This window comes from Oncorhynchus tshawytscha, unplaced genomic scaffold, assembly GCF_018296145.1.
Source record: "Oncorhynchus tshawytscha isolate Ot180627B unplaced genomic scaffold, Otsh_v2.0 Un_contig_388_pilon_pilon, whole genome shotgun sequence".
Lineage (NCBI taxonomy): Eukaryota > Metazoa > Chordata > Actinopteri > Salmoniformes > Salmonidae > Oncorhynchus > Oncorhynchus tshawytscha.
Window position 1 is genome coordinate 407,501 of NW_024609827.1, and position 27,500 is coordinate 435,000.

At 35.9% G+C, this 27,500-nt stretch overlaps 1 protein-coding gene across 1 annotated transcript in view; it reads right to left on the reverse strand.

Moving 5' to 3' along the window:
- ryr3 (ryanodine receptor 3) overlaps positions 1-27,500 on the reverse strand; it is a 268,014-nt gene that overhangs the window by 160,380 nt on the left and 80,134 nt on the right. The window contains 5 exon segments of the mRNA XM_042319182.1: positions 350-509; positions 1,848-1,929; positions 4,585-4,718; positions 8,437-8,555; positions 8,862-8,957. Coding sequence (XP_042175116.1) covers positions 350-509; positions 1,848-1,929; positions 4,585-4,718; positions 8,437-8,555; positions 8,862-8,957 — 591 coding nt within the window.

A 27,500-nucleotide genomic window follows, 5' to 3' on the forward strand; every position in this document is an offset into this window, starting at 1 on the left:
ATAGGGTTCAAAATGTTTGGAGAACGAAGAGCTGAGTGGGGTTGTATGAAAAGGAACAGGGGGAGGGTGGGGTGGGGTCTGGGCCTATTTAGACAAGGGTCAGGGTGACCGATGAGGAAAGGTTGGTTGAGGGTTTTAATGTACTGTTACTTTTTCCTCTTGACCACAAAACGATTACCTCAGGATTTCAATGCCCAACTCTCAAAACAGCAGTGGTATTTCACATCACGAGGGCAGAGAACTTATACAGTATAAGCTGCGACGTGACATTAAAATAACAGTGTAAGGCACAGAAAGAACTGTGGGTAAAACCAGGACAGGTGAGCATTCAGAACCTCAGAGGACGTACCTGACCACAGGTAGAGTCCGTCAAAGCTGTATGAGTAGAGGTCATCCCCCACCCCATTGCCCCCCCAGCCCTCTCCAGCCCCCGGGTAGGGGGCGTAACCCTTAGTGGAGGCCCATCCCACACGCAGGTGAGATGGCTCACTGGTCACATAGTGGTCCACCTGAGAGAGAGAGAGAGAGAGAGAGAGAGAGAGAGAGAGAGAGAGAGAGAGAGAGAGAGAGAGAGAGAGAGAGACAGTCAGACAGACAGCCAGAGAGAGATGGCATAGACAGAGAGAGAGAGAGTCAGACAGACAGCCAGAGGGAGATAGTAGAGAGACAGACAGACAGACAGACAGAAAGACAGAGAGAGATAGTAGAGACAGAGAGAGAGAGAGAGAGAGAGAGACAGACAGACAGACAGACAGGTAGACAGACAGACAGACAGACAGACAGACAGACAGACAGACAGACAGACATACAGACAGACAGACAGACAGACAGACAGACAGACAGACAGACAGACAGACAGACAGAGACAGACAGAGAGAGATAGTAGAGGCAGAAAGAGAGAGAGACAGGTAGAAAGACACAGAGAGATAGTAGAGAGAGAGACAGGTAGACATACAGACAGAGAGAGATAGTAGAGACAGAGAGAGAGAGAGAGACAGGTAGAAAGACAGAGAGAGATAGTAGAGACAGACAGACAGACAGACAGACAGACAGACAGACAGACAGACAGACAGACAGACAGACAGACAGAGACAGACAGAGAGAGATAGTAGAGGCAGAAAGAGAGAGAGACAGGTAGAAAGACACAGAGAGATAGTAGAGAGAGAGACAGGTAGACATACAGACAGAGAGAGATAGTAGAGACAGAGAGACAGGTAGAAAGACAGACAGACAGACAGACAGACAGACAGACAGACAGACAGACAGACAGACAGACAGACAGACAGAGTAGAGACAGAGAGAGAGAGACAGGTAGAAAGACAGAGAGAGATAGTAGAGACAGAGAGACAGGTAGACAGAAGACAGACAGACAGACAGACAGACAGACAGACAGACAGACAGACAGACAGACAGACAGACAGACAGACAGACAGACAGACAGAGAGAGAGAGAGAGATAGTAGAGACACAGAGAGAGAGAGAGAGAGACAGGTAGAAAGACAGAGAGCGATAGTAGAGACAGAGAGACAGGTAGACAGACAGACAGACAGAGAGAGATAGTAGAGATAGTAGAGAGAGAGAGACAGGTAGACAGACACAGAGAGATAGTAGAGAGAGAGAGAGAGACAGGTAGACAGACACAGAGAGATAGTAGAGAGAGAGAGAGAGACAGGTAGACAGACAGAGAGAGATAGTAGAGACAGAGAGAGAGAGACAGGTAGACAGACAGAGAGAGAGAGACATTGGACAAGTGACAAAACACATCTTAAATATTTGACTTGGCAACACTATTTAAAACACAATAATCAAAACACATTGGCAAAGGAATGTAAGAAGAGTAATATTCACCTGGTCGATCATCAGCTCAAAGTACCACTTCTTATACTGGGCTGAACCCTCCGCCACTCCTAGGAAGATGTTGGGCCTCATACTGGAGAAACACATCCACATTTACAATCCCAGTGAGACAGCCAGATAGATTATACATTATTCATATTTATATTCCAGGTTTGATGTTTTATTATATTGCAGTCAGAAAAGCTGTGTTGAGATATATTTAATCACACTGATTTGGAAAGCAAGACACGTGCAGTTGCAAATCAAGAGTGAATTTATGACTAATGTAATTACCCCCCCCACCCCCCACCCCCCACCACCACCCCCAGTGGCAACTAGCCAATTGCCTGCTGTTACGGTGCACTCAATTATTTTACAAATGGTGTTCACTAACCAGGGCATGCTGTAGTGAATAACATTGAGTTAGAATGAAAACACCTAAGAATTAGAATGATTACATCATAGAATTAGAATGATTACATCATAGAATTAGAATGATTACATCATAGAATTAGAATGATTACATCATAGAATTAGAATGATTAAATCAAAGAATTAGAATGAAAACACCTAAGAATTACAATGATTACATCATAGAATTAGAATGAAAACACCTAAGAATTACAATGATTACATCATAGAATTAGAATGGAAACACCTAAAAATTACAATGATTACATCATTGAAGTGTACATGTGATGAAAATTACAGGCCTCTCATCTTTTTAAGTGGGAGAACTTGCACAATTGGTGGCTGACTAAATACGTTTTTTGCCCCACTATATATGTGCACACCTGGCTCCCATTCCCCCTGATTAGTATGTGTATATATGTGCACACCTGGCTCCCATTCCCCCTGATTAGTATGTGTATATATGTGCACACCTGGCTCCCATTCCCCCTGATTAGTATGTGTATATATGTGCACACCTGGCTCCCATTCCCCCTGATTAGTATGTGTATATATGTGCACACCTGGCTCCCATTCCCCTGATTAGTATGTGTATATATGTGCACACCTGGTTCCCATTCCCCTGATTAGTATGTGTATATATGTGCACACCTGATTAGTATGTGTTCCCATTCCCCCCTGATTTAGTATGTGTATTAGTATGTATATATGTGCACACCTGGTTCCCATTCCCCCTGATTAGTATGTGTATATATGTGCACACCTGGTTCCCATTCCCCTGATTAGTATGTGTATATATGTGCACACCTGGTTCCCATTCCCCTGATTAGTATGTGTATATATGTGCACACCTGGTTCCCATTCCCCTGATTAGTATGTGTATATATGTGCACACCTGGTTCCCATTCCCCCTGATTAGTATGTGTATATATGTGCACACCTGGCTCCCGTTCCACCTGAGTAGTATGTGTATATATGTGCCCTCTGTTCCCCATTGTCCTTGTTGGTTATTGTTCCATGTCCGTTGGTCTTGTGATTACCTGTGCTTTGTTGTGTCGGCTAAAGTGTTACTGTGTTAGTGTGCACTTATTACGGGTCTCGTCCTGTGTGTTGTTATTACGGGTCTCGTTCCTGTGTCTTGTTATTACAGATCTCGTCCTGTGTATTGTTATTACGGGTCTCGTCCCGTGTATTGTTATTACGGGTCTCGTCCCGTGTGTTGTTATTACGGGTCTCGTCCTGTGTGTTGTTATTATGGGTCTCGTCCCGTGTGTTGTTATTACGGGTCTCGTCCTGTGTGTTGTTATTATGGGTCTCGTCCCGTGTGTTGTTATTACGGGTCTCGTCCCGTGTGTTGTTATTACGGGTCTCGTCCTGTGTGTTGTTATTATGGGTCTCGTCCCGTGTGTTGTTATTACGGGTCTCGTCCTGTGTGTTGTTATTACGGGTCTCGTTCCATGTGTTGTTATTATGGGTCTCGTCCTGTGTATTTATTAGAGGTTTACACCTCACTCTTTGTTTGGATATATATATGTGTTTGTTTTGGGCTTCGTCCCCGTCATGTCCATGACGTAGGCTATATTGGGTAAAGAAATGTAAAAACAACTATTTTTGTATTTGTGCGCCTGGCTCCTATCATTATACAATGTGACGGGTATACAGCTCATTGAGTGTGGTTTTAGTACCAGCATCGGTCTGTGGTGGTATGTAGACAGCTATGAAAAATACAGGTGAAAACTCTCTAGGTAGATAGTATGGTCTACAGCTTATCATGAGATACTCTACCTCAGGTGAGCTAAACCTCGAGACGTCCTTAGATATACATAGACCTCCACCCCTTGTCTTTACCAGAGGCTGCTGTTGTATTGTGCCGAAACAGTGTAAAAACCTACCAGCTGTATGTTGTTCATGTCGTCGTTCAGCCACGACTGAAACATAAGATGTTGCAGTTTTTAATGTCCCGTTAGTAGTTTAATCTTGCTCGTAGGTCATTGATTTTATTTTCCAATGATTGCACGTTGGCCAATAGAACAGATGTCAGTGGGGGTTTACTCGCTCGCCTACGAATTCTCTGAAGGCAGTCCGACCTCCTCCCCTTTTTTCTCTGTCTTCTCTTGACACAAATGACAGGGATTTGGGCCTGTTCCCGGGAAAGCAGTATGTCCTTCACGTCTGACTCGTTGGACTCGTTAAAGGAAACAGCTTCTACCAGTTCGTGGTGAGTAATCGCTGTTCTGATGTCCAGAAGTTATTTTCAGTCATAAATGATGGCAGCAGCAACATTATGTACAAAATAAGTTTAAAAAAAAAGTTACAAACACTTTCTACTTCCTGTTACCTCTGAACATCATTGACCAATCGTGTCTGCAGGAGCAGGTCTCTCTTGGGAAGCAGGTGATCACAGATGAGGTTCTGATTGGCTCTCACAGCCACCCCATTACACACACACAGAGAACACAGGACGTCCAGGATCTAGACAGATAGAGGGAGGGAGGGGGAGAGACAAACAATGGGATTGAGAAAGAATGGATAAAAGGGAGGCACTGACAGTCTTCAGGATGACCCATTTGGGGTTATTGTGTGGAAGTGTGTGTGTGTGTGTGTGTGTGTGTGTGTGTGTGTGTGTGTGTGTGTGTGTGTGTGTGTGTGTGTGTGGAAGTGTGTGTGTGTGTGTGGAAGTGTGTGTGTGTGTGGGTGTGTTGTGTGGAAGTGTGTGGGGTTATTGTGTGGAAGTGTGTGTGTGTGTGTGTGTGTGTGTGTGGAAGTGTGTGGAAGTGTGTGGGGTTATTGTGTGGAAGTGTGTGTGTGTGTGTGTGTGGAAGTGTGTGGGGTTATTGTGTGGAAGTGTGTGTGTGTGTGTGTGTGTGGAAGTGTGTGGGGTGTGTGTGTGTGTGTGTGTGTGTGTGTGTGTGTGTGTGTGTGTGTGTGTGTGTGAAGTGTGTGTGTGTGTGTGTGTGTGTGTGGGGTTATTGTGTGGAAGTGTGTGTGTGTGTGTGTGTGTGTGTGGGGTTATTGTGTGGAAGTGTGTGTGTGTGTGTGTGTGTGTGTGTGTGTGTATGTGTGTGTGGAAGTGTGTGTGTGTGTGTGTGTGTGTGTGTGTGTATATGTGTGTGTGGGTTGTTGTGTGGAAGTGTGTGTTATTGTGTGTGTGTGTGTGTGTGGAAGTGTGTGGGGTTATTGTGTGGAAGTGTGTGGGGTTATTGTGTGGAAGTGTGTGTGTGTGTGTGTGTGTGTGTGTGTGTGTGTGTGTGTGTGTGTGTGTGTGTGTGTGTGTGGGGTTATTGTGTGGAAGTGTGTGTGTGTGTATGTGGAAGCGATCGTGTGTGGAAGAACACCCGATGAATATGAGTGCGGTCAAGGTGAACTGAGAGGAACTCATTAAAACCATGGGCCTGTTTCTAGGACATCAACACAACAAAAGGTGGACATCACATACTGAAACATTCCTCTATACCTCTCCTGTTCTCTACAGTGATCTTCTGATAACAAAGCAAGGTCAGAGGTCAATGATAAAGCATCTGGAATTGACTGTTTGTTTATAAAGTTATCAGGGTTTGAACATTCCTCTGACTTGTGTTAACATCCTCCCTTGTCTGACAATGTGCACATCTTTTGAACAGAGTCCTATGGGCTGTGGTATCCGCTGCCTCAACACTTCATCATGACATCACTGTACCAGAGGGCAGACAGAATAGGGTGTTAGGAACCGGTCACACTTTTATTTATGTGATGAAGCTTCATCTCTTCTCTGTGTCTCTCTTTCTCTCTGTCTCTCTCTCTGTCTCTCTCTGTCTTTCTCTGTCTCTCTGTCTCTTTCTCTCTGTCTCTCTGTCTCTGATGTCTCTGATGTCTCTGTCTCTGATGTCTCTGATGTCTCTCTCTGTCTCTCTCCCTGGCTCTCTCTGTCTTTCTCTGTCTCTCGGTCTCTGTCTCTCTTGTCTCTCTGTCTCTCTCTGTCTCTCGGTCTCTCTCTGTCTATCTTGTCTCTCTGTGTCTCTCTCTGTCTCTCTGTCTCTCTGTCTCTCTCTCTGTCTCTCTCTGTCTCTCTCTCTCTGTCTCTCTCTGTCTCTCTCCCTGGCTCTCTGGCTCTGTCTCTCTCTTGTCTCTCTGTCTCTCTCTGTCTCTCGGTCTCTGTCTATCTTGTCTCTCTCGGTCTCGGTCTCTGTCTCGGTCTCTGTCTCTCTCTCTGTCTCTTTCTCTCTGTCTCTCTCCCTGGCTCTCTGGCTCTGTCTCTCTCTGTCCTATAAGTGTGTCACACCACTGAAAAACTCTTCACACATAAACACAGAAGGTGATAATCCTCTGGTTTGTTCTGTGTAACAATAACACATGCCGCTAAGCAACAAACAGACACTTCATTACCTCCCTGGGTGGGTAAGCAATGCTATGCCAATAACCCTTAGAGGGGCATGCATGCCCTTTGTCTTTATTGGTTGTTAAAAGCCTATAAGATTCCATGGCATGGATCAACAGCTGGTGTTTACGAGACTGGGTTTCCAACCCATACACTGTAGGCTCTGGTGAAAAGTAGTGTATTACATAGGGAATAAGATGCCATTCAGGATGCAAACTGGCCCTGCGTGTGCTCCTGCATGCCCAGCTAACCCAATTAACCCAGCAGGGTGACAAGTTTAACACTGCATGTAAAACACGTAGCAGGAATGTTAAAACAATGTGATATGCAGCCCGAGGCTGTTGTTAAAATCACGCTGCCACGCTGACAGCTGTGACAGCCACATATTTACATACATGTTTACTCTCTCCTCAGAGTAAAGAAGTTAAAGGCCAAAGCACTGCTCATACTGAATATATATGCCTCTGAGTTTAGAACGTTTAGAATGTGTTTACAATGTGTTTAGAATATTAGAATGTGTTTAGAATGTGTTTAGAACATTTAGAATGTGTTTAGAATATTAGAATGTGTTTAGAATGTTTAGAATGTGTTTAGAACATTTAGAATGTGTTTAGAATGTTTAGAATGTGTTTAGAACATTTAGAATGTGTTTATAATGTTTATAATGTGTTTAGAACATTTAGAATGTGTTTAGAATATTAGAATGTGTTTAGAATGTTTAGAATGTGTTTAGAACATTTAGAATGTGTTTAGAACATTTAGAATGTGTTTAGAACATTTAGAATGTGTTTAGAATATTAGAATGTGTTTAGAATGTTTAGAATGTGTTTAGAACATTTAGAATGTGTTTAGAACGTTTAGAATGTGTTTAGAACATTTAGAATGAGTTTAGAACATTTAGAATGTGTTTAGAACGTTTAGAATGTTTAGAATGAGTTTAGAACATTTAGAATGAGTTTAGAACATTTAGAATGTGGTTCTAACATTTCGAATGAGTTTAGAATGTGGTTATAACATTTCGAATGAGTTTATAACATTTAGAATGTGTTTATAACATTTAGAATGTGGTTCTAACATTTAGAATGTGGTTCTAACATTTAGAATGTGTTTAGAACATTTAGAATGTGTTTAGAACATTTAGAATGTGTTTAGAACATTTAGAATGTGTTTAGAACATTTAGAATGTGGTTCTAACATTTAGAATGAGTTTAGAACATTTAGAATGAGTTTAGAAAATTCTGAATGAGTTTAGAACATTTAGAATGTGGTTATAACATTTCGAATGAGTTTAGAATGTGGTTATAACATTTAGAATGAGTTTGTAACATTTAGAATGTGTTTATAACATTTAGAATGTGGTTCTAACATTTAGAATGTGGTTCTAACATTTAGAATGTGTTTAGAACATTTAGAATGTGTTTAGAACATTTAGAATGTGTTTAGAACATTTAGAATGAGTTTAGAACATTTAGAATGTGTTTATAACATTTAGAATGTGTTTATAACATTTAGAATGTGTTTAGAACATTTAGAATGTGTTTAGAACTTTTAGAATGTGTTTAGAACATTTAGAATGTGTTTAGAACATTTAGAATGTGTTTAGAACATTTAGAATGTGTTTAGAACATTTAGAATGTGTTTAGAACTTTTAGAATGTGTTTAGAACATTTAGAATGTGTTTAGAACATTTAGAATGTGTTTAGAACATTTAGAATGTGTTTAGAACATTTAGAATGTGTTTAGAACATTTAGAATGTGTTTAGAATGTGTTTAAAATTCGTTTAGAATGTTTAGAATGAGTTTATTAGAAAACCAGTAATGTGTTGTTTTGCTGACCTTGTGGTTGCGTCCGTGTTTGTAGAGCAGGGAGATGATGGACTTGATGTGTCCTCTCTGGATGATGTTCAGAGCTTCAGGAGACTCTATCAGGATGCAGTGGAGAACCTCCAGGATACCTAGAGTGGAGTAGAATACAATTGAATCAGGAGACTTTCAGGATATAGTGGAGAATCTGCAGGATACCTGAGTGGAACATTTTTGTTTATTACAACACGCTATTGGGACTGGGACATTAGAGTATACAACAGGCTATGACTCCTTGATTACAGCACTATAACTGCTTACAGTACATGTCATGCCTCAGGCTAACTTACACTAGATGCATGCAGCCCCAAATTAGCTCGCAATAAAGGCATTTGACAACATGAACAAACAATTCCATACCCAATATGTTAATGTTAACTCTATGAAATCCAGTATACCTGATGAGGACTCCAGTCTCTCCAGCTTGCTGACCAGCCAGTCCAGGTTCCTGGAGAACTGGGTGCAGTTGTTTCTGTTCCCTTTGATCAGAGAGGCTGAAGAGAGAGAAGAAGAGTTAGATGTGTCAGAGGAAGGACACAGAGGGATAAGGGGTAGTTTTGAAGAGGGGTGTGGAGGAGGGGTATGTGGGGGATAGATGAAGGAGAGGGTGAGGAGGGGTATGTGGGGGAGAGAGGAGGAAGAGGGAGAGGAGGGATATGTGGGGGAGAGAGGAGGAAGAGGAGGGGTATTTGGGGGAGAGAGGAGGAAGAGGGTGAGGAGGGCTATGCGGGGGAGAGAGGAGGAAGAGGGAGAGGAGGGGTATGTGGGGGAGAGAGGAAGGAGAGTGTGAGGTCAAGGGGAGAACTGGGTACAGTTGCTCATGTTTCCATGGATTGGAGAGGCTAGAGAAAGGTGAGGTAAAAAGAGAGGGGGGTGAGTGAGGGAAAGAGGGGTGAGGAATGACAGGGATGAAAGGGTGATGCAGACGTTGCAGAGGGGTGAGAGGGTGAAGAGAGAGAGGCCGAGTCAGACGAGAGTTTAATGTCTACATCCACATCTAAACCACTATGTTTGACAGACTCCTTCCCCTTTTCCACATTTTGTTACAGACTAATTCAAAAATTTATTAAATACATTTTTCTTCATCAATTTACACACAATACCCCATAACAACAAAGCAAAAGATTTGGATTTTAGATCTTTTTGCAAATGTATTAAACATAAAAAAAACATACATACATTATTTACATAACTATTCAGACCCTTTGGTATGAGACTTGAAATTGAGCTCAGGTGCATCCTGTTTCCATTGATCATCCTTGAGATGTTTCTACAACTTATTTTTAATCCACTTGTGGTAAATGACATTGATTTGACATGATTTTGAAAGACACACGCCTGTCTATTTAAGGTCCCACAGTTGACAATGAATGACAGAGCAAAAACAAAACCATGACGTCGAACAAATTGTCCGTAGAGCTCCGAGACAGGATTGTGTCGAGGCACAGATCTGGGGAAGGGTACCAAAAAGCCAATTACTCAGTAAAAAGCACATGACAGCCCAATTGGAGTTGGCCAAATGGCACCTAAAGGACTCTCAGAACCATGAGAAACAAGATTCTCTGGTCTAATGAAACCAAGTTTGAACTCATTACAACACAACACTCTACTATACAACACTCGAATATACAACACTATACTATACAACACTATACTATACAACACTATACAACACTCTACTATACAACACTATACAACACTCTACTATACAACACTATACAACACTCTACTATACAACACTCTACTATACAACACTATACTATACAACACTATACAACACTCTACTATACAACACTCTACTATACAACACTATACAACACTATACAACACTATACAACACTATACAACACTCTACTATACAACACTCTACTATACAACACTCTACTATACAACACTCTACGATACAACACTCTACTATACAACACTATACAACACTCTACTATACAACACTATACAACACTATACAACACTATACAACACTCTACTATACAACACTCTACTATACAACACTCTACTATACAACACTCTACTATACAACACTATACAACACTCTACTATACAACACTCTACTATACAACACTATACTATACAACACTATACAACACTCTACTATACAACACTCGAATATACAACACTCTACTATACAACACTATACAACACTCTACTATACAACACTCTACTATACAACACTCTACTATACAACACTCTACTATACAACACTCTACTATACAACACTCTACTATACAACACTCTACTATACAACACTCTACTATACAACACTCTACTATACAACACTCTACTATACAACACTATACAACACTCTACTATACAACACTATACAACACTCTACTATACAACACTCTACTATACAACACTCTACTATACAACACTCTACTATACAACACTCTACTATACAACACTCTACTATACAACACTATACAACACTCTACTATACAACACTATACAACACTCTACTATACAACACTCTAATATACAACACTCGAATATACAACACTATACAACACTCTACTATACAACACTATACAACACTCTACTATACAACACTCTACTATACAACACTCTACTATACAACACTCTACTATACAACACTCTACTATACAACACTATACAACACTCTACTATACAACACTATACAACACTCTACTATACAACACTCTACTATACAACACTCTACTATACAACACTCTACTATACAACACTCTACTATACAACACTATACAACACTATACAACACTATACTATACAACACTATACTATACAACACTCTACTATACAACACTCTACTACACAACACTCTACTATACAACACTATACAACACTATACAACACTCTACTATACAACACTATACAACACTCTACTATACAACACTCTACTATACAACACTCTACTATACAACACTCTACTATACAACACTCTACTATACAACACTCTACTATACAACACTCTACAACACTATACAACACTATACTATACAACACTATACTATACAACACTCTACTATACAACACTCTACTACACAACACTCTACTATACAACACTATACAACACTATACAACACTCTACTATACAACACTATACACCACTCTACTATACAACACTACACAACACTATACAACACTATACAACACTCTACTATACAACACTCTACTATACAACACTCTACTATACAACACTCTACTATACAACACTATACAACACTCTACTATACAACACTCTACTATACAACACTCTACTACACAACACTCTACTATACAACACTACACAACCCTATACAACACTCTACTATACAACACTCTACTATACAACACTCTACTATACAACACTCTACTATACAACACTCTACTATACAACACTCTACTATACAACACTCTACTATACTCCACTATACAACACTCTACTATACAACACTCTACTATACAACACTATACTATACAACACTCTACTATACAACACTATACAACACTCTACTATACAACCCTCTACTATACAACACTATACAACACTCTACTATACAACACTATACTATACAACACTATACTATACAACACTATACAACACTCTACTATACAACACTATACAACACTCTACTATACAACACTCTACAACACTCTACTATACAACACTATACAACACTCTACTATACAACACTATACAACACTATACTATACAACACTCTACTATACAACACTATACCATACAACACTATACAACACTCTAATATACAACACTCTACTATACAACACTCTACTATACAACACTATATAACACTCTACTATACAACACTACACAACACTCTACTATACAACACTATACTATACAACACTCTACTATACAACACTCTACAATACAACACTATACAACCCTCTACTATACAACACTCTACTATACAACACTCTACTATACAACACTATACAACACTCTACTATACAACACTCTACTATACAACACTATACAACACTCTACTATACAACACAATACAACAATCTACTATACAACACTACACAACACTCTACTATACAACACAATACAACACTCTACAACACTCTACTATACAACACTCTACTATACAACACTCTACTATACAACCCTCTACAACACTCTACTCTACAACACTATACAACACTCTATTATACAACACTATACAACACTCTACTATACAACACTATACAACACTCTACTCTACAACACTCTACAATACAACACTATACTACACAACACTATACAACACTCTGCTATACAACACTCTACAACACTCTACTATACAACGCTATACAACACTCTACTATACTATACAACACTCTACTATACAACACTATACAACACTCTACTATACAACACTCTACTATACAACACTCTACTATACAACACTCTACTATACTATACAACACTCTACTATACTATACAACACTCTACTATACAACACTCTACTCTACAACACTCTACTATACAACACTCTACTATACAACACTCTACTATACAACACTCTACTATACAACACTATACAACACTCTACTATACAACACAACACTATACAACACTCTACTATACAACACTATACAACACTCTACTATACAACACTATACAACACTATACAACACTTTACAACACTCTACTATACAACACTATACAACACTCTACTATACAACACTCTACTATACCCCACTATACAACACTCTACTATACAACACTATACTATACAACACTCTACTATACAACACTCTACTATACAACACTCTACTATACAACACTCTACTATACAACACTCTACTATACAACACTCTACTATACAACACTATACAACACTCTACTATACAACACTATACAACACTCTACTATACAACCCTCTACTATACAACACTATACAACACTCTACTATACAACACTATACAACACTCTACTATACAACCCTCTACTATACAACACTATACAACACTCTACTATACAACACTATACTATACAACACTCTACTCTACAACACTCTACTATACAACACTATACTATACAACACTCTACTATACAACACTATACAACACTCTACTATACAACACTCTACTATACAACACTCTACTATACAACACTATACAACACTCTACTATACAACACTATACTATACAACACTCTACTATACAACACTATACTGCTATACAACACTATACAACACTCTAATATACAACACTCTACTATACAACACTCTACTATACAACACTATATAACACTCTACTATACAACACTACACAACACTCTACTATACAACACTATACTATACAACACTGTACTATACAACACTCTACAATACAACACTGTACTATACAACACTATACAACACTCTACTATACAACACTATACTATACAACACTCTACTATACAACACTCTACTATACAACACTATACAACACTCTACTATACAACACTCTACAATACAACGCTATACAACACTATACAACACTCTACTATACAACACTCTACTATACAACACAATACAACACTCTACAATACAATGCTATACAACACTATACAACACTCTACTATACAACACTCTACTATACAACACTCTACAATACAACGCTATACAACACTATACAACACTCTACTATACAACACTCTACTATACAACACTATACACCACTCTACTATACAACACAATACAACAATCTACTATACAACACTACACAACACTCTACTATACAACACAATACAACACTCTACAACACTCTACTATACAACATTACACAACACTATACAACACTCTACTATACAACACTCTACTATACCCCACTATACAACACTCTACTATACAACCCTCTACAACACTCTACTCTACAACACTATACAACACTCTATTATACTCCACTATACAACACTCTACTATACAACACTATACAACACTCTACTCTACAACACTCTACAATACAACACTATACAACACTCTACTATACAACACTCTACTATACAACACTATACAACACTCTGCTATACAACACTATACAACACTCTGCTATACAACACTATACAACACTCTGCTATACAACACTATACAACACTCTACTATACAACACTCTACAACACTCTACTATACAACACTCTACTATACTATGCACCACTCTACTATACAACACTATACAACACTCTACTATACAACACTCTACTATACAACACTCTACTATACAACACTCTACTATACAACACTCTACTATACAACACTCTACTATACAACACTCTACTATACAACACTCTACTATACAACACTCTACTATACAACACTATACAACACTCTACTATACAACACAACACTATACAACACTCTACTATACAACACTCTACTATACAACACTATACAACACTCTACTATACAACACTATACAACACTATACAACACTTTACAACACTCTACTATACAACACTATACAACACTCTACTATACAACACTCTACTATACCCCACTATACAACACTCTACTATACAACACTATACTATACAACACTCTACTATACAACACTCTACTATACAACACTCTACTATACAACACTCTACAATACAACACTCTACAACCCTCTACTATACAACACTCTACTATACAACACAACACTATACAACACTCTACTATACAACACTCTACTATACAACACAATACAACACTCTACAACACTATACAACACTCTACTATACAACACTATACAACACTATACAACACTATACAACACTATACAACACTATACAACACTCTACTATACAACACTCTACAACACTCTACTATACAACACTCTACTATACAACACCACACAACACTATACAACACTCTACTATACAACACTCTACTATACAACACTATACAACACTATACAACACTCTACTATACAACACTATACAACACTATACAACACTCACTACTATACAACACTCTACTATACAACACTATACAACACTATACAACACTCTACTATACAACACAATACAACACTCTACTATACAACACTATACAACACTCTACTATACAACACTATACAAAACTCTACTATACAACACTCTACTATACAACACTATACAACACTCTACTATACAACACTATACAAAACTCTACAACACTCTACTATACAACACTATACAACACTCTACTATACAACACTATACAACACTCTACTATACCCCACTATACAATACTCTACTATACAACCCTTTACAACATTCTACTCTACAACACTATACAACACTATACTATACAACACTCTACTATACAACACTATACAACACTATACAACACTATACTATACAACACTCTACTATACAACACTATACCATACAACACTATACAACACTCTACTATACAACACTTTACTATACAACACTATACAACACTCTACTATACAACACTCTACTATACAACACTCTACTATACAACACTCTACTATACAACACTCTACTATACAACACTATACAACACTCTACTATACAACACTCTACTATACAACACTCTACTATACAACACTTTACTATACAACACTATACAACACTCTACTATACAACACTATACAACACTCTACTATACAACACTCTACTATACAACACTATACAACACTCTACTATACAACACTATACAAAACTCTACAACACTCTACTATACAACACTATACAACACTCTACTATACAACACTATACAACACTCTACTATACCCCACTATACAATACTCTACTATACAACCCTTTACAACATTCTACTCTACAACACTATACAACACTATACTATACAACACTCTACTATACAACACTATACAACACTATACAACACTATACTATACAACACTCTACTATACAACACTATACCATACAACACTATACAACACTCTACTATACAACACTTTACTATACAACACTATACAACACTCTACAATACAACACTATACAACACTCTACTATACAACACTCTACTATACAACACTTTACTATACAACACTCTACTATACAACACTATACAACACTCTACTATACAACACTCTACTATACAACACTCTACTATACTCCACTATACAACACTCTACTATACAACACTCTACTATACAACACTATACTATACAACACTCTACTATACAACACTATACAACACTCTACTATACAACCCTCTACTATACAACACTATACAACACTCTACTATACAACACTATACTATACAACACTATACTATACAACACTATACTATACAACACTCTACTATACAACACTATACTATACAACACTACTATACAACACTCTATACAACACTCTACTATACAACACTATACAACACTCTACTATACAACACTATACAACACTATACTATACAACACTCTACTATACAACACTATACCATACAACACTATACAACACTCTAATATACAACACTCTACTATACAACACTCTACTATACAACACTATATAACACTCTACTATACAACACTACACAACACTCTACTATACAACACTATACTATACAACACTCTACTATACAACACTCTACAATACAACACTATACAACCCTCTACTATACAACACTCTACTATACAACACTCTACTATACAACACTATACAACACTCTACTATACAACACTCTACTATACAACACTATACAACACTCTACTATACAACACAATACAACAATCTACTATACAACACTACACAACACTCTACTATACAACACAATACAACACTCTACAACACTCTACTATACAACACTCTACTATACAACACTCTACTATACAACCCTCTACAACACTCTACTCTACAACACTATACAACACTCTATTATACAACACTATACAACACTATCTACTATACAACACTATACAACACTCTACTATACAACACTCTACTATACAACACTATACTACACAACACTATACAACACTCTACTATACAACACTACTCTACAACACTCTACTATACAACGCTATACAACACTCTACTATACTATACAACACTCTACTATACAACACTATACAACACTCTACTATACAACACTCTACTATACAACACTCTACTATACAACACTCTACTATACTATACAACACTCTACTATACTATACAACACTCTACTATACAACACTCTACTATACAACACTCTACTATACAACACTCTACTATACAACACTCTACTATACAACACTCTACTATACAACACTATACAACACTCTACTATACAACACAACTACTATACAACACTCTACTATACTATACAACACTCTACTATACAACACTATACAACACTATACAACACTTTACAACACTCTACTATACAACACTATACAACACTCTACTATACAACACTCTACTATACCCCACTATACAACACTCTACTATACAACACTATACTATACAACACTCTACTATACAACACTCTACTATACAACACTCTACTATACAACACTCTACTATACAACACTCTACTATACAACACTCTACTATACAACACTATACAACACTCTACTATACAACACTATACAACACTCTACTATACAACCTCTACTATACAATACTATACAACACTCTACTATACAACACTATACAACACTCTACTATACAACCCTCTACTATACAACACTATACAACACTCTACTATACAACACTATACTATACAACACTCTACTCTACAACACTCTACTATACAACACTATACTATACAACACTCTACTATACAACACTATACAACACTCTACTATACAACACTCTACTATACAACACTCTACTATACAACCCTCTACAACACTCTACTCTACAACACTATACTATACAACACTCTACTATACAACACTATACCATACAACACTATACAACACTCTAATATACAACACTCTACTATACAACACTCTACTATACAACACTATATAACACTCTACTATACAACACTACACAACACTCTACTATACAACACTATACTATACAACACTGTACTATACAACACTCTACAATACAACACTGTACTATACAACACTATACAACACTCTACTATACAACACTATACTATACAACACTCTACTATACAACACTCTACTATACAACACTATACAACACTCTACTATACAACACTCTACAATACTATACAACACTATACAACACTCTACTATACAACACTCTACTATACAACACTATACAACACTCTACTATACAATACTATACAACACTATACAACACTCTACTATACAACACTCTACTATACAACACTCTACTATACAACACAATACTATACAACACTCTACTATACAACACTCTACTATACAACACTATACAACACTCTACTATACAACACAATACAACAATCTACTATACAACACTACACAACACTCTACTATACAACACAATACAACATACAACACTCTACTATACAACATTATACAACACTATACAACACTCTACTATACAACACTCTACTATACAACACTATACAACACTCTACTATACAACACCTCTACAACACTCTACTATACAACACTATACAACACTCTATTATACTCACTATACAACACTCTACTATACAACACTATACAACACTCTACTCTACTATACAAACAACTACTATACAACACTCTACTATACAACACTATCTACTATACAACACTCTACTATACAACACTATACAACACTCTACTATACAACACTATACAACACTCTGCTATACAACACTATACAACACTCTACTATACAACACTCTACTATACAACACTCTACTATACAACACTACTATACAACACTCTACTATACTAACACTCTACTATACAACACTATACAACACTCTACTATACAACACTCTACTATACAACACTCTACTATACAACACTCTACTATACAACACTCTACTATACAACACTCTACTATACAACACTCTACTATACAACACTCTACTATACAACACTCTACTATACAACACTATACAACACTCTACTATACAACACAACACTATACAACACTCTACTATACAACACTCTACTATACAACTACTATACAACACTCTACTATACAACACTATACAACACTATACAACACTTACAACACTCTACTATACAACACTATACAACACTCTACTATACAACACTCTACTATACAACACTCTACTATACAACACTCTACTATACAACACTATACTATACAACACTCTACTATACAACACTCTACTATACAACACTCTACTATACAAACACTACAACACTCTATACAACACTCTACTATACAACACTCTACTATACAACACTCTACTATACAACACTCTACTATACAACACTCTACTATACAACACTCTACTATACAACACTATACAACACTCTACTATACAACACTCTACTATACAACACTATACAACACTATACAACACTATACAACACTATACAACACTATACAACACTCTACTATACAACACTCTACAACACTCTACTATACAACACTCTACTATACAACACCACACAACACTATACAACACTCTACTATACAACACTCTACTATACAACACTATACAACACTATACAACACTCTACAATACAACACTATACAACACTATACAACACTCTACTATACAACACTCTACTATACAACACTATACAACACTATACAACACTCTACTATACAACACAATACAACACTCTACTATACAACACTATACAAAACTCTACTATACAACACTCTACTATACAACACTATACAACACTCTACTATACAACACTATACAAAACTCTACAACACTCTACTATACAACACTATACAACACTCTACTATACAACACTATACAACACTCTACTATACCCCACTATACAATACTCTACTATACAACACTTTACAACATTCTACTCTACAACACTATACAACACTATACTATACAACACTCTACTATACAACACTATACAATACTATACAACACTATACTATACAACATACTATACAACTACTATACAACACTATACCATACAACACTACTATACAACACTCTACTATACAACACTTTACTATACAACACTATACAACACTCTACTATACAACACTCTACTATACAACACTCTACTATACAACACTCTACTATACAACACTCTACTATACAACACTCTACTATACAACACTATACAACATTCTACTATACAACACTCTACTATACAACACTCTACTATACAACACTTTACTATACTACTATACAACACTCTACTATACTATACAACACTCTACTATACAACACTCTACTATACAACACTCTACTATACAACACTAACAACACTACTATACAACACTATACAAATACTATACAACACTCTACTATACAACACTATACAACACTCTACTATACAACACTATACAACACTCTACTATACACTATACAATACTCTACTATACAACACTTTACAACATTCTACTATACAACACTATACAACACTATACTATACAACACTACTATACTATACAATACTATACAATACTATACAACACTCTACTATACAACACTCTACTATACAACACTATACTATACTACTATACAACACTCTACTATACAACACTATACTATACAATACTATACAACACTCTACAATACAACACTATACAACACTCTACTATACAACACTCTACTATACAACACTCTACTATACAACACTCTACTATACAAACTTTACTATACAACACTATACAACACTCTACTATACAAACTATACTATACAACACTATACAACACTATACTATACAACACTTCTACTATACAACACTCTACTATACAACACTCTACTATACAACACTCTACTATACAACACTCTACTATACAACACTCTACTATACAACACTATACAACACTCTACTATACAACACTATACAACAACACTCTACTATACAACACTCTACTATACAACACTCTACTATACAACACTTTACTATACAACACTATACAACACTCTACTACACAACACTCTACTACACAACACTATACACCACTCTACTACACAACACTCTACTACACAACACTATACTATACAACACTATACTATACAACACTCTACTATACTATACAACACTCTACTATACAACACTATACAGCACTCTACTATACAACACTCTACTATACAACACTCTACTATACAACACTCTACTATACTATACAACACTCTACTATACTATACAACACTCTACTATACAACACTCTACAATACAACACTCTACTATACAACACTCTACTATACAACACAACACTCTACTATACAACACTCTACTATACAACACTCTACAACACTCTACTATACAACACTCTACTATACAACACTATACAACACTCTACTATACAACACTCTACTATACAACACTATACAACACTCTACTATACAACACTCTACTATACAACACTATACAACACTCTACTATACAACACTATACTAACACTCTACTATACAACACTATACAACACTATACTATACAACACTATACAATACTATACAACACTCTACTATACAACACTCTATACAACACTCTACTATACAACACTCTACTATACAACACTATACAACACTCTACTATACAACACTCTACTATACAAACACTATACAACACTCTACTATACAACACTATACTATACAACACTATACAAACACTATACAACACTCTACTATACAACACTCTACTATACAACACTCTACTATACAACACTCTACTATACAAACACTATACAACACTCTACTATACAACACTCTACTATACAACACTCTACTATACAACACTCTACTATACAACACTCTACTATACAATACTCTACTATACAACACTCTACTATACTATACAACACTCTACTATACAACACTCTACTATACAACACTCTACTATACAACACTCTACTATACAACACTCTACTATACAACACTCTACTATACAACACTCTACTATACAACACTCTACTATACAACACTCTACTATACAACACTCTACTATACAACACACTCTACTATACTATACAACACTCTATACTATACTATACAACACTCTACTATACAACACTATACAACACTCTACTATACAACACTCTACTATACAACACTCTACTATACAACACTATACAATACCACACTCTACTATACAACACTCTACTATACAACACTCTACTATACAACACTATACAACACTCTACTATACAACACTCTACTATACAACACTCTACTATACAACACTATACAACACTATACTATACAACACTCTACTATACAACACTCTACTATACAACACTCTACTATACAATACTCTACTATACAACACTCTACTATACAATACTCTACTATACAACACTATACTATACAACACTATACTATACAACACTATACTATACAACACTCTACTATACAACACTATACTATACAACACTCTACTATACAACACTCTACTATACAACACTCTACTATACAAACTATACTATACAACACTCTACTATACAACACTAATACTATACAACACTACTATACTATACAACACTCTACTATACAACACTATACAACACTCTACTATACAACACTATACAACACTATACTACTATACAACACTCTACTATACAAACTACTATACAACACTCTACTATACAACACTCTACTATACTACTATACAACACTATACTATACAACACTCTACTATACAACACTATACTATACAACACTCTACTATACAACACTCTACTATACAACACTCTACTATACAACACTCTACTATACAACACTCTACAACACTCTACTATACAACACTCTACTATACAACACTACTATACTATACAACACTCTACTATACAACACTCTACTATACAACACTACAAACACTCTACTATACAACTATACAACACTATACTACTATACAACACTATACAACACTATACAACACTATACTACTATACTATACTATACAACACTCTACTATACAACACTATACAACACTATATACAACACTCTACTATACAACACTATACAACACTATACAACACTATACAACACTATACTATACAAACTCTACTATACAACACTCTACTATACAACACTATACAACACTCTACTATACAACACTCTACTATACAACACTCTACTATACAACAACACTATACAAACTCTACTATACAACACTATACAACACTACTATACAACACTATACAACACTCTACTATACAACACTCTACTATACAACACTATACAACACTATACAACACTCTACTATACAACACTCTACTATACAACACTATACAACTATACTACTATACAACACTCTACTATACAACACTCTACTATACAACACTATACAACACTCTACTATACAACACTCTACTATACTATACAACACTCTACTATACAACACTCTACTATACAAACTACTATACAACACTCTACTATACAACACTCTACTATACAACACTATACTATACAACACTATACTATACAACACTCTACTATACAACACTCTACTATACAACACTCTACTATACAACACTATACAACACTCTACTATACAACACTATACAACACTCTACTATACAACACTCTACTATACAACTCTACTATACATACACACTACTATACAACACTATACAAATACTCTACAACACTCTACTATACAAACTACTATACAACACTCTACTATACAACACTATACAACACTCTACTATACTACTATACAATACTCTACTATACAACTTATACAACACTCTACTATACAACACTATACAACACTACTATATACTATACAACACTCTACTATACAACACTATACAACACTATACAACACTCTACTATACAACACTCTACTATACAACACTATACCATACAACACTATACAACACTCTACTATACAACACTTTACTATACAACACTATACAACACTCTACAATACAACACTATACAACACTCTACTATACAACACTCTACTATACAACACTTTACTATACAACACTCTACTATACAACACTATACAACACTCTACTATACAACACTCTACTATACAACACTCTACTATACAACACTTTACTATACAACACTATACAACACTCTACTATACAACACTATACAACACTCTACTATACAACACTCTACTATACAACACTCTACTATACAACACTTTACTATACAACACTATACAACACTCTACTACACAACACTCTACTACACAACACTATACACCACTCTACTACACAACACTCTACTACACAACACTATACTATACAACACTATACTATACAACACTCTACTATACTATACAACACTCTACTATACAACACTATACAGCACTCTACTATACAACACTCTACTATACAACACTCTACTATACAACACTCTACTATACTATACAACACTCTACTATACTATACAACACTCTACTATACAACACTCTACTATACAACACTACAACTACTATACAACACTCTACTATACAACACAACACTCTACTATACAACACTCTACTATACAACACTCTACAACACTCTACTATACAACACTCTACTATACAACACTATACAACACTCTACTATACAACACTCTACTATACAACACTATACAACACTCTACTATACAACACTCTACTATACAACACTATACAACACTCTACTATACAACACTATACAACACTCTACTATACAACACTATACAACACTATACTATACAACACTATACAACACTATACAACACTCAACGATACAACGCTCTACAACACTCTACTATACAACACTCTACTATACAACACTATACAACACTCTACTATACAACACTCTACTATACAACACTATACAACACTCTACTATACAACACTATACTATACAACACTATACAACACTATACAACACTCAACGATACAACACTATACAACACTCTACTATACAACACTCTACTATACAACACTATACAACACTATACAACACTCTACTATACAACACTCTACTATACAACACTCTACTATACAACACTCTACTATACAACACAACACTCTACTATACAACACTCTACTATACTATACAACACTCTACTATACAACACTCTACTATACAACACTCTACTATACAACACTCTACTATACAACACTCTACTATACAACACTCTACTATACAACACTCTACTATACAACACTCTACAATACAACACTCTACTATACAACACTCTACTATACAACACTCTACTATACTCTACAACACTCTACTATACTATACAACACTCTACTATACAACACTATACAACACTCTACTATACAACACTCTACTATACAACACTCTACTATACAACACTATACAATACCACACTCTACTATACAACACTCTACTATACAACACTCTACTATACAACACTATACAACACTCTACTATACAACACTCTACTATACAACACTCTACTATACAACACTATACAACACTATACTATACAACACTCTACTATACAACACTCTACTATACAACACTCTACTATACAATACTCTACTATACAACACTCTACTATACAACACTATACAACACTATACTATACAACACTATACTATACAACACTATACTATACAACACTATACTATACAACACTATACTATACAACACTATATAACACTCTACTTTACAACACTCTACTATACAACACTATACTATACAACACTCTACAATACAACACTATACAACACTATACTATACAACACTATACTATACAACACTATACTATACAACACTATACTATACAACACAATACAACACTCTACTATACAACACCCTACTATACAACACTCTACAATACAACACTATACAACACTCTACTATACAACACTCTACTATACAACACTTTACTATACAACACTATACAACACTCTACTATACAACACTCTACTATACAACACTCTACTATACAACACTCTACTATACAACACTCTACTATACAACACTCTACTATACAACACTATACTATACAACACTATACTATACAACACTCTACTATACAACACTCTACTATACAACACTACTATACAACACTCTACTATACAACACTCTACTATACAACACTATACAACACTCTACTATACAACACTCTACTATACAACACTATACTATACAACACTATACAACACTCTACTATACAACACTCTACTATACTATACAACACTCTACTATACAACACTATACAGCACTCTACTATACAACACTCTACTATACAACACTCTACTATACAACACTCTACTATACAACACTCTACTATACAACACTCTACTATACTATACAACACTCTACTATACAACACTATACTATACAACACTCTACTATACAACACTACTATACAACACTCTACTATACAACACTCTACTATACAACACTATACAACACTCTACTATACAACACTCTACTATACAACACTATACTATACAACACTATACAACACTCTACTATACAACACTCTACTATACTATACAACACTCTACTATACAACACTATACAGCACTCTACTATACAACACTCTACAACACTCTACTATACAACACTCTACTATACAACACTCTACTATACAACACTCTACTATACAACACTATACTATACAACACTCTACTATACAACACTATACTATACAACACTCTACTATACAACACTATACAACACTCTACTATACAACACTCTACTATACAACACTCTACTATACAACACTCTACTATACTATACAACACTCTACTATACAACACTATACAACACTCTACTATACAACACTCTACTATACAACACTATACTATACAACACTCTACTATACAACACTATACAACACTCTACTATACAACACTCTACTATACAACACTATACTATACAACACTCTACTATACAACACTATACAGCACTCTACTATACAACACTCTACTATACAACACTATACTATACAACACTCTACTATACAACACTCTACTATACAACACTCTACTATACAACACTCTACTATACAACACTCTACTATACAACACTCTACTATACTATACAACACTCTACTATACAACACTATACAACACTCTACTATACAACACTCTACTATACACCACTCTACTATACAACACTCTACTATACAACACT